This window comes from Dermacentor albipictus, chromosome 3 (genome assembly GCF_038994185.2).
Source record: "Dermacentor albipictus isolate Rhodes 1998 colony chromosome 3, USDA_Dalb.pri_finalv2, whole genome shotgun sequence".
Classification (NCBI taxonomy): Eukaryota; Metazoa; Arthropoda; class Arachnida; order Ixodida; family Ixodidae; genus Dermacentor; species Dermacentor albipictus.
The window spans coordinates 140,760,291-140,776,450 of NC_091823.1; the positions used below are offsets into that span (position 1 = coordinate 140,760,291).

General features: G+C 47.3%; 1 protein-coding gene across 1 annotated transcript in view; it reads left to right on the forward strand.

Moving 5' to 3' along the window:
* LOC135915863 (caprin-1-like) overlaps nucleotides 1-16,160 on the forward strand; it is a 32,573-nt gene that overhangs the window by 15,659 nt on the left and 754 nt on the right. The window contains exons 6-7 of the mRNA XM_065449050.1: nucleotides 1,550-2,267; nucleotides 12,852-12,950. Of these exons, the coding sequence (XP_065305122.1) occupies nucleotides 1,550-2,267; nucleotides 12,852-12,950 (817 nt within the window). The remainder of the gene's footprint in view (nucleotides 1-1,549; nucleotides 2,268-12,851; nucleotides 12,951-16,160) is intronic.

Sequence of the window (16,160 nt, forward strand, 5' to 3'; positions counted from 1 at the left end):
TTAGCCTGCGGGATTTGAACGCGCTGCTCCGGCCAATCAGCGCTCCGCATCGTGGCAAAACTCCAATAGCACCTCAACCACGCCAATGGTGCCATTTCGCAAGGCGGCTAAACAGAGACAAAGAATTCACAGTCAAAACAACACCAAGATGGCGTTTGTCAGCTGTTGTCAGTAATGACAAAAGTTGATGTTATGGGCAGACCCTACACTGTGATCACGTCTTGGAGAAACTGAAGTATATTTTCTCCAGTGTGCTCCTGTGGCATTGATGTGCAGGTGAGGGCGTGCTGTTTAAAGTCGCGATCCATCATATGGGCCATAACACACACTTAGCTGTCGCCGGCCCTCAATGTCCACTCATCCATTGTCAGTCAAGCACTCGGCACCACCTTTGTCAAATACGTCCCTAACGCACTTCTTCAGGTGATTTTTCTTCGTTGCAAACAAGTTTGGAATGACTGTTCATGAAAAGGTGTTCCGCGGCGGAACGACATACTCCGGAATTGCACAGCGCATCAGCTCGATGAAGCATTCTTCTTTGATCACGATGTACAGCTGCAGGCCGCGTGCAATGAATGCTGCTATATTTTTAGTCATTTCTTGCGCTTTTGTCGATGACTGACGTTTAGGCTTAAACAAACTGGCCGCGGATAGCTGCAATGATAGCCCCTTTGACTCGCCTTTGTTTTTCAGCAAACTGTAAAGTTGGTGCATTTCCGAGTATTCTTTGTACTTGCCTGGATGTTTCTTCAATAGGCATCTTCAAAACAACTCCGTGGGTCTCGCACTGTGCTTCAACTCCACCAGGCACTTTCAGGAAAAAGTTCCATATCGGGTTCGCATGCACACGCTGCCCATACACAGGCGCGGTCGACACCATCTTCACCTATAGCGGCAGCGCCAACACGTGAATAAGCGCGACTGGTGTGGTGTGACTGAAGGTCGGGGCAATGCCGAGGCTTTGTCAGGGGGAGAGAAAAAAAGCGAGGGAAAAAAAATTGATGTCTACACCAATGTGGGGCCGCCCACGTTGTGAGCTATACAGCGATGACGTATTTCCGGCTTTTTAATGAAAACAATGTATAGCCTTCGAGCTCTACAGCTGCTGCATGGCAGCCATAACGTATAAAACGTAGCCTCCGAGATTTGTATTTGTGCCGGTAATTTGTGGCTTTTGGCTGCCTATTCGAGACCGCCAAATAATTTGAAAATATTGAATACCTTAATTCGAATCGAAGCGAATAATGAATAAACTATTCGATCGAATATTTGACATTGAATATACACCCATCTCTAGCCTTAAATTCAAGTTCATTGAATAATTGAATTGCATTGAATAAATTGAAAAAGTCTCACTAAATTGTACACAGGACTTGCAGACCTATTACGTCCTGCCTGCGTAAGACACTGAACATTAGTAAATGTTCGTGGTTGCGGAGCCACCATGCAGGGTGCTCCTCACCCCGAGGCTGCACTGTTGGGGCTGCTACAGAGCACATTTGTCACAGGTATGGCCTCGGTTTAGTTTTGTATTGCCACGTTTGCCCAGGTACCCGAACCCTTGGTAGAGCAGCCACAACAACCTCAGCTTCCACAGCCAGTAGCAGCCGCACCAAGCCCCCTGCGGGAAGTTGAGCCAACGACCATCCCAGTGGCACCAGTTTCTGCAGCGACAACAGCCCCACCTCCGTTGCTGCCCGCCGACACCATCCCGGAGTCTGCAGTGGTTGCAGAGGCTACTTCCCTGGTTCCTGGTCGGCTCGACTTTTTCCAAGAGTCTCAGATCGACCTTGAGTCACCGCACATGGACCCGGCCGTTGTGGCAGCGCTCCCCTCGGTGCCTGCGATGGCCCCTCCGCCCGCTGCAATTGTGCAGCCTGCCGGCTTTGTGCTGACCGCTGGCCCCCCACCCCACCCTGCAACGGTCGTGCCCCCTCTCCCTCACCACACTGCCCCGCCCCCACACCAGCCACTTGTGAGCCATACCATCGCGCCTCCTCCTCAACCTGTAGTACAGTCAGTCCAACAACCTGTTGTCCAGCAGCAGCCACCACCACCCCAGCCACTTCCACAACAGCCTCCACCACATCAGCAGCCCCAGCCACAGCTGCCATCAATGACGATGGACTATTCGGAGCTCGTGCCAATCCCCACTGTGACGTTCACCAACCAGAGCCTCCGCAGTGCCCACAGCGACGATAGGAGGCCACGGAGGGGTGGTCCTGGTGGAGGACCTCCCAGGAGGGGTGGCTATACCAACGGCAAAGGTAGGCTCTCCTGCCACATACCATATTCACTGAATTCTAACGGGCACCCAATTTTCGTATGCCTAAGGGGGGACGTGGCAATAAAAACTTTTATTTATGGGAATAAATTGGTGAAATTTGCCATGCAGGTGTGATTTGTTATGCCGACATCTTAACTGAAATTAGTTTTGTGTTATCTACAGTCGAACCCACTTACAATGATACCGGTTTTAACAATATATCAGCTATAACAATGGGGAGCTGCTGCACAGTCAACTTTTGTATGCTTTCTATGGTGAAATAACCCACTTACTACAATGCCCCCATGCTGCATTATCGGTTATAACGATGAAGTCTGGCTGCTGGGTGTCTGTGCCAGAAGGTAATGGAATGCGAAATCCTTGAAAAGAAAATTAGAAATTCCAGCTGCTGCGCGCTCATACAGTGGAACCTATTCTCCAGCCACACGCGCCTCTCTCCTGTCGCCCTTCCACCACTCCACACACAAATGGGCTGCGCCCGCAGCTCGTAAGCCGCGCCACCCTCCGAAACGCAAATGGATCGTGCCAACTGCACCGCTCCCAGAATGCTCGTTGGCCAACCTGGCCAGCCCTTCAATCTGCGCAGTTCAGCCAACGGAGTGAGTCGCTTGTGCTTGTCAGTGTCGGTTGCATCGAAGTCGTTCCCCGCCGCGTGGTTTCTTCACCTCATCTGGCACTGCCGAAACAGAAGATGGCTGATTCGCCCGCTGATCATTGGAAATGCACGACGTTGCCGATGAAAAGGAAGCACATGGCTATAGATTTGGAAATGAAGTGCAATATCGTGCAGGACTACAAAGATGGTAAAAAGGTGTGCATCTTGGTCAAGAAGTATGGAGTATCGCAACCGACAGTGACGACTAACATCCGCTCCGCTCAGAAGTTCGACAGAGAAGTGCACGCTAGACAATGGGTGCAAACGCATTCGACAGGGTGGTGGAAGGAGGTGGAAGAGGCCCTCTACGAGTGGGTTCTCGGTGCCCATGCCACGAACTTGCCCATCACCGGGTCAATTCTGGCCACACAAGCTAAGCAATTTGCCCTACTTCCAGCCAGGTGGCGGCTGGGTACAGCGCTTCAAAGAAAGGCACACCATTGTGTACAAAGCTGTCACCAGCGAGGGAGCTTCGCTTGACGTGGAGGCGAAGCAGAAGTGGGTAGAGGAAACGCTGTCCCGCATCCTCAACTACGTTCATGTCAACTTATATAATGGCGACAAAACGGGACAATTATTTCATATGTTGCCATCCAAGACGCCTCACTGTTTTTTTGTGCGCCAACATGGATGGGAGCGACAAGTGTCCCACATTTGTCATTGGAAAATAAAAATATCCACGCTGCGTCTACGGTGCTGCCAGGATACCGATACACTACAGTCGCCGACCGTTTATTCGGACCTCACGGGGACTGCGAAAATGTCCGAATAAACAGGTGTCCGAAAAAGCAGATTAAGAAAAAAAAAAATGAAATCCTTTATCTCCACGCACTTATTCGGGCTCGGCAGTAGGCTTGGAAGAAATCGTGAATGCGCCGTTGCACGCTGTTCCGTTTACGCGCAATCAGATAAGCCTGAATCTCGGAGGGGGTCGTACGGTCACTATTAGCGGCGGAAAACTCAGTCACTGCTTGTACACGCTCCGCATGCGACAGCAGCGTAGCACATGGTGCGTCATCTTCCGACTCAGTCATCGTCCGGCGGTGCAGCAGAAACCTGACGAATGATCTTGCCGTCGTCAAGTTCTGCGCATGTCAATACAGCAGTGTCAGTACCTATGAAACTGTCAAATGAGACGGTGTCCGGAATCGCAATGCAACCACTGCGCAGGTCTCGGCAGAACATTTTGTGCGTCAGTAGGGAGCACATCGGAAGGCGACAAATCTTAGGCCTCCTGGCACCCGCTTGCCGGCATTCCCCAGCGAAGTCTGCGCGGGCACTGTCGGCGCCATTAGACACTTGACGTGATGTTTACGTATGCCGCGTTGGATTACCGAAACCTCGACACAGCACACAAAGCAAACACCACCGTGCGGACATCAGTCGCTCAAACGAAAGACGCCGCCCTCGCAGCGTCTTGCGCTAACAAACAAATCAGCTGCTGGATTGTCTTGACATGGCTTACTAAGCTGAAACCGGAACTGCTGCAGAGCCACTCTATCGAACCAAGCAGAAACGATGATGATGAGCGGGGATTTCCAGTAGCGCCACTTCGTGGGGCAGCAAGGAAGCTCCGTTCAAAACAAAAATGGCGTTCAGCGAGTCGAACCATGCACCGGTCAGAGTCGGTGCATGGTGCTCTCGACCGAGTTGGCTCAAGGAGTGTCCGAAAAATCGGACGAGAGGTTGCAAGGTGTCCGAACTTTCGGCAGTTGTTAAAAATTATGGTCTATGGGGAGAATGGCGGTGCCGTGAAGCTGACCGAATAATCGGGCATGTCCGAATTTTTGGAGTCCGGAAAATCGGTCGGCGACTGTACCGTCACAATCGCAAGGCATGGATGACACAAGAAATTTTTTGAGTTGATCCTGCAGTTTCATCAACGTATCGAGAGATCTAGTGGGAAGGTGGCACTGAACCTTAATAATTGTAGTGCCCACCACTTGATGCCTAAGTCGGCGTGAGCCAACATTAAGGTGATGTATCGTCGCCGCATCCTGAACAAGTTCATCTTGTTGATGGACGTTGCCACGCGGACAGGCAAGGAGCAACCAGAATTGAAAATCAATCTACTGATAGCCGTGCAGTTTATCTTTAATGCGTGGTCCGAAGTGAGCACTTCTACGATGCGGAACTGCTTTAGGAAAGCGTGCTTTGTTCGAGGCAGCAATGACCTATACGAAGCCTGCAAAGTTCCCACTGACAAAGCGATGCCTGAACTTTGGTCCGCTGTTCACAAGGGTGCTTCAGGACTCGGAAGAGTTTCTACATGCAGACGGCGCATTAGAAACATCAGAACTAACCAATGAGGCGATTGTCACGAACGTGCTTGCGTCGGATAGCGACGACGACAGCGACAATAACGCTGTAGGGCAGGCTGCCTCAACCTTGCTCTCATAGGAGGCCCTGCAGATGATTCAGTCCCTCCGGGGCTTCATTTTCACGAGGTACCTTCCGCACGAGCACCTGAATGCCTTGGAGAAAGATGTCGGCAAGCTCACTCACTAGCTCTCGTGCAAGCTAGTGAGAATTACTTGGCGAGATGCTTGTGGCAATCTCACCCAAACGTTTATTCTGCCTACTCGCATTTTGTGCGGCATTGCTCTGAGCGTGGGTGCACTCCAATTTATAAAAGCACCACAATACTTTCCGCGCATAGAAATCAGATGACGAGGGAGATTATTGAGGCCTACTGTATCAGGAAAAAAGGGTCGCATTGCGTAAGCATGCCATCATTAAATTTGTATGACAGTCAATTTAAATTTTTAAGCCGCCTCATAGTGTTGCGTTAGATTACAGGGTTTTGCATTTTTTGCCTGTGCACTGAAAATTACGCGATCGATGGGAGAGCACGTGGCTATGGGTTGTAGTACTTAAGTTTGTGTATGTCTTTGAATAAAGTTGCGAGTTCAGTGCTGTCCTGTGTGTTCCTGCCTTCTGTCTTCGTCATATTGCACTGCCCCTTCAAGATGTTTATTCTGGATTTCTGAAGCTGAGAAGCTGTTGCGGCAACCTTAAAATATTTTAAAGGCCCCATTCGGGGCCACCAAAATGATGCCTCGGCGGAGCTCACGTCTCACTTGTTGTCTGTGAACACTCTTTGCAGTTGTTAGAAGTGCCATTCTTGACTGCTGACAGCCGTGGCTTGTTACACGCGATCGGAGCGCGCAGTAAGCAGAGTTAAAAAGTTAAAGGGCCCTCACCAGGCCCCATAGCAAATTTTGGTTATACGCTGGAAGTTGTTACATGTCCTCTAGGGAGCGTTCTGCCACAAGATGTTTCAAATCAACTGATTAATAGCCGGGATAGAAATACTTCAGCGCCGTGAACCCATGATTTCAGCAGGTGGGCTCCACTGCCAAGCAAGACGCTCTCTCCACTCGCCCTGTCTAGCCTACACAAGCGAAATTCCTTCCTTGCGTTCTCCCATACCGGACCTCTAGGATCGTGTGATGCATATGTCACAGGCCCCGCCTTAATTCGTTTTTCTCGCCTCCCCCCCCCCCCCCGCCTCAGTGCTAGACACTCCCGTTGACGGCATCGCACGCGAGCTATTGTCTCATTTGCGCATCGCATGATTTTGTGCACTGTGCACACGGAAACATGACTAGCCGTATAATTCAGTGCTGCACAAATACTGAGGCAGAACAAGTGGATCGCAGAACATGATAATGTGCTGGAATGCTGTACAATAATGGCTTAGTTTCGGTACCTGCGCACGTGACCGCACAACCGTGGAAACAAGCAGATGAAGCGGCAGTACATCTCTGTGGCTTCAGTGCAAAGTAAAACAAAAAACGCAGGGACATTCTGTTTGTGTGTTTTATTATTTCTCTAAACTTCAATTTGTCAATTCAAGCAACAGATCGCACAGATAACAGATATCTTGAATAATTCTCGAAGTCACGTGTCACCACGAGCGACGTCATACTGCGGACACAACTACGTAGGCACAAGGGCTTGACTTCACCGTCTGACTTGGAGCGCGGCAGCTGGGAAGGAAAAACGGCCTTTAGTTTGAAATTTCAGACCTTTCTGCGCCATGTAGTGATGTAATACTTTGCAGACACCATCGTTATCGCGCAATGTATGCTCTGCACTTGTCAACTCAATATGGCGAGACCTGGTCAGGGGCCCTTTCAAGTGAGTCAACAGAAACAGCAGCCGCATGGAGGAAGCTGGTGGGGATGGAGCCCTTAGATCTTGCACAGCAGCTCTGCCATCCCCCTGTTTTGCTTTTTTTTTTCTGCAACCCAGTTATAACAATTATTGGTTATAACAATGGAATTTTCGTGGCACTTGAATATTATAAGTGGGTTCAACTGTGTTATAGTTTCCGAGTTACAACAATTGGCAGCCCCTAATGGTCATTGCCAAATTACACAGAAGTTCGCCAAGATTTTCACATCCGCATGTTCACAAAGGCCCATTCTATGCAATAAAGGTATTGTTTTATTTTTTAAATGCCAAAATGAGTATAAAAAACAAAGGCCCATTCTATGCAATAAAGGTATTGTTTTATTTTTTAAATGCCGAAATGAGTATAAAAATGTTTTAACTTTCCTTTGTGTGTTGTCTTACAATTTTTGCAAAAGAAACATTTTTTATGAGGTGCAGTTAAAATGGACAGCTTTATTGCACTCGTCAATGTTTCAGGATCTAAGTGCAAAAGACTCGTTTTGTCTTCATTTGTTGTGAAATGGCACTGGGGTGACTGAAAGCAACTGCACATAAAATGAAATCTGAGAAAACGGAGCTCAAAGGTTCATTTGTTGTAAACATTTAGATCTTTACTTTGAGCATCTAAAACCCGCCTGGGATGTAGTCCTTTGCCTGTGAGAACACATTTTCATTGCATTTTTATGTTGTACTTTTTTGCGCTCTTTCATAAGTTTCGTGCACCTTAGTTGCCTTTTTGACCATTGTGCATCCATCCGTGGTGACAGCGCATTTAAAGCATCTGCTCTTGTCTCGTTACGCAACCTCTTTATTAGTGAGAGTTGGAGCTGAAATTAGTAGTTAAATATTTGACGCTAAAACTTCTGCGCCGCCGATGTCACGACCACGTAGACGTACCGTTACCATCGCTCGTGGACACGCCTTCACCATCGCTTGCGGGCGCACCTTCACCATCGCTCGTGGACACGGCTTCACCATCACTTGCGGACATGCTGTTACCATTGCTCGCGGACGCACCTTCACCATCACTCGTGGGCACACCTTCACCATCGCTCGTGGACACGTCTTCACCATCGCTTGCGGGCGTGCCATTACCATCGCTCGCGGATGCACATTCGCCATCGCTCGGAGACGCACCATTACCATCACTTGCGGACGCACCTTCATCGCTCGCAGGCGTGCCTTCACCGTCGCTTGCGGACGTGCCATTACCATCGCTCGCGGATGCACCTTCACCATCACTCGTGGGCAAGCCTTCACCGTCTCTCGCGGACACGTCTTTGCCATCGCTTGCAGGCGCACCTTCATCACTTGCGGACGTGCCATTACCATCACTCGCGGACGCACTTTCACCATCACTCGTGGGCACGCCTTCACCATCGCTCGCGGGCGCACCTTCGCCATCGCTCGCAGACGCACCATTACGATCACTCGCGGATGCACCTTCACCATCGCTCGCAGGCGTGTCTTCCCCTTCGCTCGCGGACGCACCTTCGCCATCACTCGTGGGCGTGCCTTCATCGTCGCTCACAGGCGTGCCTTCACTGTCGCTTGCGGGCGCACCTTCACCATCGCTCGCAGGCACGCCTTCACCACCACACGCAGGCACGCTTTCCCAGTCACCCACGTGCGCTGGTTGTGCCTCGTCAACAGGCTCGGCGGCATCCGCTCCTACGAGTAGTTTTCTCCGTCTTTTCCACGCCTTTTGTGGTCTTCCGTACACCTAGGCCGTTCGGAACTTGATTCCTGTGGGGCTCATCACAGAAACGGTGCATAAGCTGCCAGGATAGTCGATCACATTGACCGGAACGTGCAGCTTGCTGCTGTGGAAATGCGCAGAAGAGAATCTTCGGCAATGCAAATCTACAACAGCCAAATAATAGCACGCCCTATGCCCCACATGACTACTGTGCCCTAGTCGCAATGCTGAATTTGCCTTTTTTTTTCGCTTGTGTTTGCTGGTTTATTTTTCAGTGGAGAAATGCATTGTTCTGGCTATCTTAAGCTCCGATCTCTCCTCTTTATGATGATACCAAGATGGCGGCGCTGCATCAACGGATAGCCGGTCAATTCACGGTGTGATGGGGCCTTCCGAAGCCCCATTTTTCCAGCGATTTTTTTATGATAGCACTCTAGGAAAGTGGTTTTCTCGATTTCTACTGCGTATTTTGTTATATTTCACGACGAGGTAAATAAAGGTACATGGATCAGATGAATCCGAAAATCGAAATTTCAACAATTTACCACTTCAATTGCCATGTCCCCTCTTAAAGCAAGGAAGTAAAAATGCACCTGGATGTAGTGGCGGTGTCACACACTCACCTATGATCGCAATCGAAACCAATCCATATTGAAATTCTCGACCGCGATTGACTTCCTCAGCTTGAGCAAAGGAGCCAATCGAGTAAATGTCCATGTAGTGGACATGTCCATTTCGTCTGCTGCTGAAGTGCTTGCTCATTGGCCAGCCCAGCCATTCAGAACGTTGGCATGAGATGAAATGGACATGTCCACTAGATGGACACTTACAGAAGGTTAATGTCTATGGAAACTACCATATTCACTCGAATCTAGGCCGGCCCCGATTCTAAGCAGACCCCTGAAAGTCCGACGCCAGAAAAAAAAACCTGCCTTAAAAGTGAAACAAAAAAGAGAGGACAGCATTCAGAAAATGAAAACATTTATTGAATGTGCACATGCCGAGCTCATCCTAAATCATCACTGCTATGGTCTGATAAATGCCATCCTTATTGCAGTGCATACAAAAAACATCTGCTGGTTGCCCCCTTCAGCGACGGAGATTTTCGCCATCGATGCCGAAGTCCCCTCTGGCTTGAATATTTGATGATGCCTCTGTGGCTAGCACAACTTTTTGTTTGAAAACAGCACTATATTGGCATCACCTCTTTGGTGCCATTACGATAATGCCATGCTGCACACACCGATACGCCACGGGTCTAAATGGCGACGTGGCTCGTATACTTCATTTGGCGACTGACGCGACTAGTAGCAACTGCAATACTGAATTTTCTAGATACTGCTAGCTATGCACCATATTTATCAATTTTAATTAACTGCCTCGTTATTTAAAATCCTCAAATCTAAGCTGACCCTAAAGTTTTGTATATGATTATTTGAAAGTAACTACCGGCCTAGATTCGAATAAGTACGATAAAGTATGACAACATTGGAATGATGGCATGGGTTTGCCTAAACTTACATGTCTGGCTTCAAATGGCACTGTTACTTTGCAAATATGGCTGCCTCGTATTCTTACTGAAAACTAACCGTGGTCACACCAGACCAACAAAGTTAGTTTGTTTTGACCGTCTTCACATGCAAAATTCTATTAAAATTGGTGCAGCACAGTTATGCACATTGGCAATGGCTTGTTTTCATTCTGTCTGAAAAATTACATGTACATTTCAAATCACTTGCGCTTCAGTCCACTCCTATTTGAATTTGCATCAAGTTAGAATATAGGTTGTGCTGGTACTGGTGTGAGAATGTGTAAGTATACTGGCTGTTGCAAAACTAGATGTGTTATGCAAACACCGACCAATATATGTTAATGGACATTGTTCATGCTAGGCATGAGTTTTTTTGCACAAGTTGGTTGCAGTGTACGTTTGCGGTATGCATAGCTGCCAAGTTAAGATTTCATCATAAGGTGCCTGATTTTTGTTGCTGGTTTACGATTATCATCCGGACACAAATTTGCAGTAATTGCAGTCCTTTTTCTTTTCTTTTTTTCTTATACAGTCTACCCATCTATATGGAACTCGTAAAAAAGAAAACTTTTATCACTTCTATATAGGGCATAATTAGATATAAGCCTGCTAAAGAATTGGGTGTCATAAAAGCACATACCATTTATAAAATCAGTTATTGTAAAACTAGCTTAGTTTCGTATGAAATAGTCCTGGATTTTTTTCTGCTTGAGCAATTTCACTGCTTGTGGCATACGCACTTCTCCACATTGTCTAAACAGTCAGACTAGCACGAGTGCACCAATCGCAACTGTCGCAACTTTCCACATTAGCGCAGAAGCACCAGACTAGCACGAGTGCACCAATCGCCTCAGAGGGTGTAGGCAAAGGATTGTTGGCAATGTAGTCTTCGTTTTCGAGCTCTCCTGTGGTCATGACACCATCATCCGCACTCACAAGCTCATCGGCCGTTGATTCATCAGCGGCTTCTGGAAATTCTGACAGCTCGCTCCAAACTTCGGCAACACCAGCAACAGCTTCATCTCACTCATCAGAATTCATTCATCATCGGCCATGCAGAAGGCAGCACGTCTGAACCAATTTCGGATGAACAACTTGGTACACGGCCGTGTGTACATGTGTAGTGCCCAAGGCACCAGGTTGCAAGTTTGTCTGCCTTAGCCTGAATCTCTTCCTTATTCTTCAAGACCGTGCTGAGAGTGCTCCTCAGAAACTTGCATGCTGCGGGGACATCAGACTTCTCACTGCGTTCGACTCAATTTGATTTTGACCTTCACAGCGAAAGGCAAATTCTGCCGCTTGATCAAGGCAGCATGGCGGGAGAAGGCCCACAAGGTGCAAACAAAATGAACCAGAAAAGCAGCAAGACAACTCGCACTTGCGACATCTTGCACGAGGGCACAATAGCCCGGTTGGCTGTCTGAGCAAGCGCTGTAGGTGGGCCAGTATCATTTCTTGCGGGGGGGTGTCGACAGCAAGCTCGAAGCACCGCAGTCACGGTAGGAAGAGCGTTTAGATGGATCCGCGTCACCGGGTTTCTTCGCTGCTGTCAGGGAAACTCAACTCCTGGGGGCACTTTTGTGCTGCTTGACGTTTGATATATTGGGAGTTGCTGCTATTTTTGTTTAATGTATGCGTAGTTTTTGCTATATATACTCATTGTAACTATATCGTGTTCAGGAATTGTTCGATATACAGAATAATTCAAAATAACTGTGTTCGACTGTAGTAAAGGGAGGAACCAATTTAAAAAACTCGGTGGATACACTGATGGCTTATGTGTGGGAATGCGAAAGCATTACTATACCATTTCTCAACCTTGGAACACCATGAACATACTCATTTTATTATACACTCATGACACGGTGCCACCTACTCCCCGTTGGCTGCACTGTCATGTGCCCAGTGACGAACGCACTAGGTCACACCTTTAGTCGGCCAGGTAGCTGCGACGTGGCAAGTGCTCTTTGGCATGGCATTTAAGTCGGCCAAAACCGTAGAGCCACCGTGGCATCGGGGAAGTGTGCATGTCTTGCACTCTGGTGGCCTGTGTTCGATTCCCATCTAGACCAGAATTTATCAGATTTTCTTTTCAAAGCCATTAATTTACTTCGTTTACAGGAACGTCCCTGAGAACTTTGACATCAATCCAAGCATTTTTTGATATCTTTACTAATTGCCCTGTTGGCCATTTCTGGTACCAATTTTCGGTCACGCCGATAGTTTTGTGTGATTGGGCATATATTACTTTTGCATCAAAAGATGTTGTGTACGAACCTGGTATTCTAAACATTTAAATTCCACTATATAGTCAATTTTTCGATCTTGTCAGTTTGATGGGCCAACTGGCTGCTACAGCCTTTGAGTGGGTCAAAACGCCAACATGGTTGTAGTATTTCAGTGTCCTGCAGCTTTTTGTGGGCGCATTATGGCGGTGCCAGAGATGTGGCTTGTTTTCAAAGGGACATCGCACCCTGCTCTCTCCCTCTCTATTCTACAGGGCCACAGTGGCAGCACAATGGCAGTGGTCATGATCGACCAGAAGGCTTCAGGGCCCCACGGCAGGCAGGGTCCGGACCCAGGGGAGGACAGCACCAGGGTAAGTGTGTCGGCTTATGATACACTCCGAAACAGTAGAAGCCTCTTAATGCAAAGCTCAATTTTTTTCTTTTTGTAGAGTCAACCATATTACCGAATGAAGGCTCTTAGGATCCTTTAGAGTCATCTTCCTTTGACAATGGCTGTGAAGCTCAGGATCAGAGAGGCACTGATAGATAGACAGCAATGCAGCTGCTAAGTGCTTTCCATTTCCAGCTGGTACTTTTGTGTGATGCCTCACTTCTGCAGTCAGGTGTCTGTGCGAGCTCAAGGGGCCTCGTGAAGAGAGGTCATGATGAGGTTCTCTTATGAATGGGTGGTATAATAGATATTGTTATAATATTGTGATATGATAAATGTCAGCGCGGGAGGTGTGCGGTCGTCGGTACAAGGTGCCAATGTGCAAAATTCGGAGCCGCAGGTCCCAGGCGCCAATGCATGAAATGCCTAACTACGGGTCCGAGGAGTCATCGCTTGATGGGCTTAGCATGCAGTCTGAGACGCCAATTTGCAAAATGCTTAGCCGTGTATCCAAGAACTCTGCACATAATGCGTTTAGTTGCAAATTCCGAAGAACTGGTATGGAATGGCTTTGCCACGTGTCCAAGGATTTAGCGCGCGAAGCTTTGTCGCAAAGTCTGTGTCGCCAATGCTCGGAATGCTTAGCCTTAGGTCTGAAAGTTCCAAAAACAGAGGGACCGGCCATGCTTCTGCGCTGTTTACGTAGCACCTATCTTTCAAGTCATAGAGATTACTGTAGCTGAAACGTCGAGAGCAGTCGAAAGCATGGTGTAAGAACAGATGCGTGTCTGAACGGTGCCGTCTGTCTGCAGAATGAGCTGACTACAACTCAGCTCGGAGTTCATCCATTTGCCAGCAGGAGAGCTGCAGTGTTAAGGAGGTCTAATGCCTTGTGTATTTGTGAAGTTAGAACATTTAATTATAATAGTGTAAACGTAGATGATTGGTAGCTTTATAGCTTTAAGGAGCAATTTAACCTACCCCCTCCCTTACCCCCTCAAGAAAAATATCGATCAGAGACAATACCCATAGGGTTACTAGGGCTCCACTGAAATTTCAAGATATGCTTATGCATACTTAGACAACTCCAGTGGAGTATTAAACATTGTTTTGGTCACGAACAATCGTTATCACATCATTCAGACATCAATACATGTCTTTACAATTGTGAATTTGTGCTTATTGAATTTTCGCCCTTGCGTGCTTGTTAGCATTGAGTAGATAGGCGGACACTATTTGGCATAAATTAAAGGTGAGAATAGAGTAAATTGCTAAATGCTTTAGATTATAGGGGGACATGGGTTGTTGCGATAACTTTGTTATTTCTTGTTCAAATCCGATAAAACTGTGTATGCTCATTCAGTGTTTAGTGTTTATTTTAAATATCTAATTATATCTTGTGTATACATAGTAGTTATCAAGATCACTGATAATTATCTGCTAACGGGAAAGTTGCACACAGCATATAGTTGATTACTAGAGTGCATAGGTATAGCACGCTGGGAACAGATTCAGCATTGAACAATTATTTGTCATTTTACAGCCCACTAAAGCTCTGTGTGCACAGTATCGGTAATATGAGCAAATGTAAATGTAAATAAAAAAAAATCTTTCACAGTTTCCCCACGTATCTTTATCTGCATTTCTGTACTGTATGTTTCGAGGTTTCGGTAACATTTGGTGACATTTGGTCCTGGACCAGGACGAATTTTTCTTCAACTATGAAGCTTTCTTTTTGAGGAACCCATATGGTTTTCCTTTGTAGCAACTGCTACGAACGGGTGAATGTCTGATTTTCCCTTTATTCATTGGTGACGATGTGCAATGCTGCAGCATGTAGATTTTCATTGAGTTAGTGCTTGCTGTGTACTTACCGACAGCTGCCAGTGTTGTCGACAAGCCTAGCAGACGCAACGGCTCGAGCTTCTATGTCGGCACTTTGAAGAAATGCACTGCTGCATCGTTCGTGTGTGACAGTTGGTGTGCCCTTAAGAATCACTGCGTCATAATCACTTTGGCATTATGTTTCATCTTACTGCATATGAGACATGGTCCAAGTTGTGGTGCAGAAATTTCCCTCTTAAATGTGATTGTCAGTAGTGTGTGGAATGTAAAGCCGAGCACTCACTTGTGCAGTGTTAACACGTCCGATGTCTGTACAAGCTGTGAGCACCCGAGTAAGAAAGCACGTGCCATCTCCTGCATCATATATTTGTTTGTCTGTCATAGGCACAAACGCATTAGTGGGAGTAGTGCTTCTGAGTGTAGACGTGCGTCTGTTTTGTTATAAAATCAATCTGCATGCATGACGCAAAAATTTCGAAATAATGAAAACATTTTCAGCGTTCCATAAGGTTTGCTATACAGTTAAACCTCGATATAATAAAGTATTTAATTTTTCATAGCCTCTTGTCCGTAGAACACCATGTAGTTAGATACTCAATATAAGAAGTGTGTTTGTATGCGATTTCAATAGAACAAAATTTCGCTTTTGCAGCAAAGCAACGCCGAGACAATAAATAGAAACTTCCGTAGAGGCAGATGGTCAAATGATTGAATTACAAGCGGCTACTTGCAAACGCGCCTCTCAAATCGTGCAGGGCACAACAAGAGGGACCGCGGAAGTGAACCCATATCATGTTCCCTATAAAGTTCAAGTGCCATAAGATCTGATTGCACCCCACACAGTTTGTGCTTGGCGTGCATCACGATTTCTGGCGCACGTCTCAGCCGTGACTGCACATGGCTTGTAAGCGCATACGCAGCTGCGCACCCTGCTTTAGAGGCAATCTGCCACGTGTGCAAAGAGTGGGCGTGCATCACGTAAGCTGTCTGCCCACTCGTTTAGTATTAGAGGTTGCGTAATCTCGATTTTCGGTGACCTGTTGGAACAAGAAGCAGACAATCGCTCCCTGCTGCCGGCGCTTTTCTCGATAGCGTTGTTGCAGTGCGGGTGACACTATCAGCCGCGGGGGGCAGAGTTGCAGGCGAAAGCATGGCGTGCAGTCGTATCATTCGTCGCCAACTCCCAAATGCATGTTTTCTTTCAAATTTGCTTTTTTCGGTTGCCTGATAATTCCGAAAATTCTGCGGCCCCTTTCTGTGTAAGAAAAATTAATCGGGGACTGTACTTACTTGCATAAAAGGCCGAATTTCAATGCAACGAAATTTTGATATAACGAAGCAAATT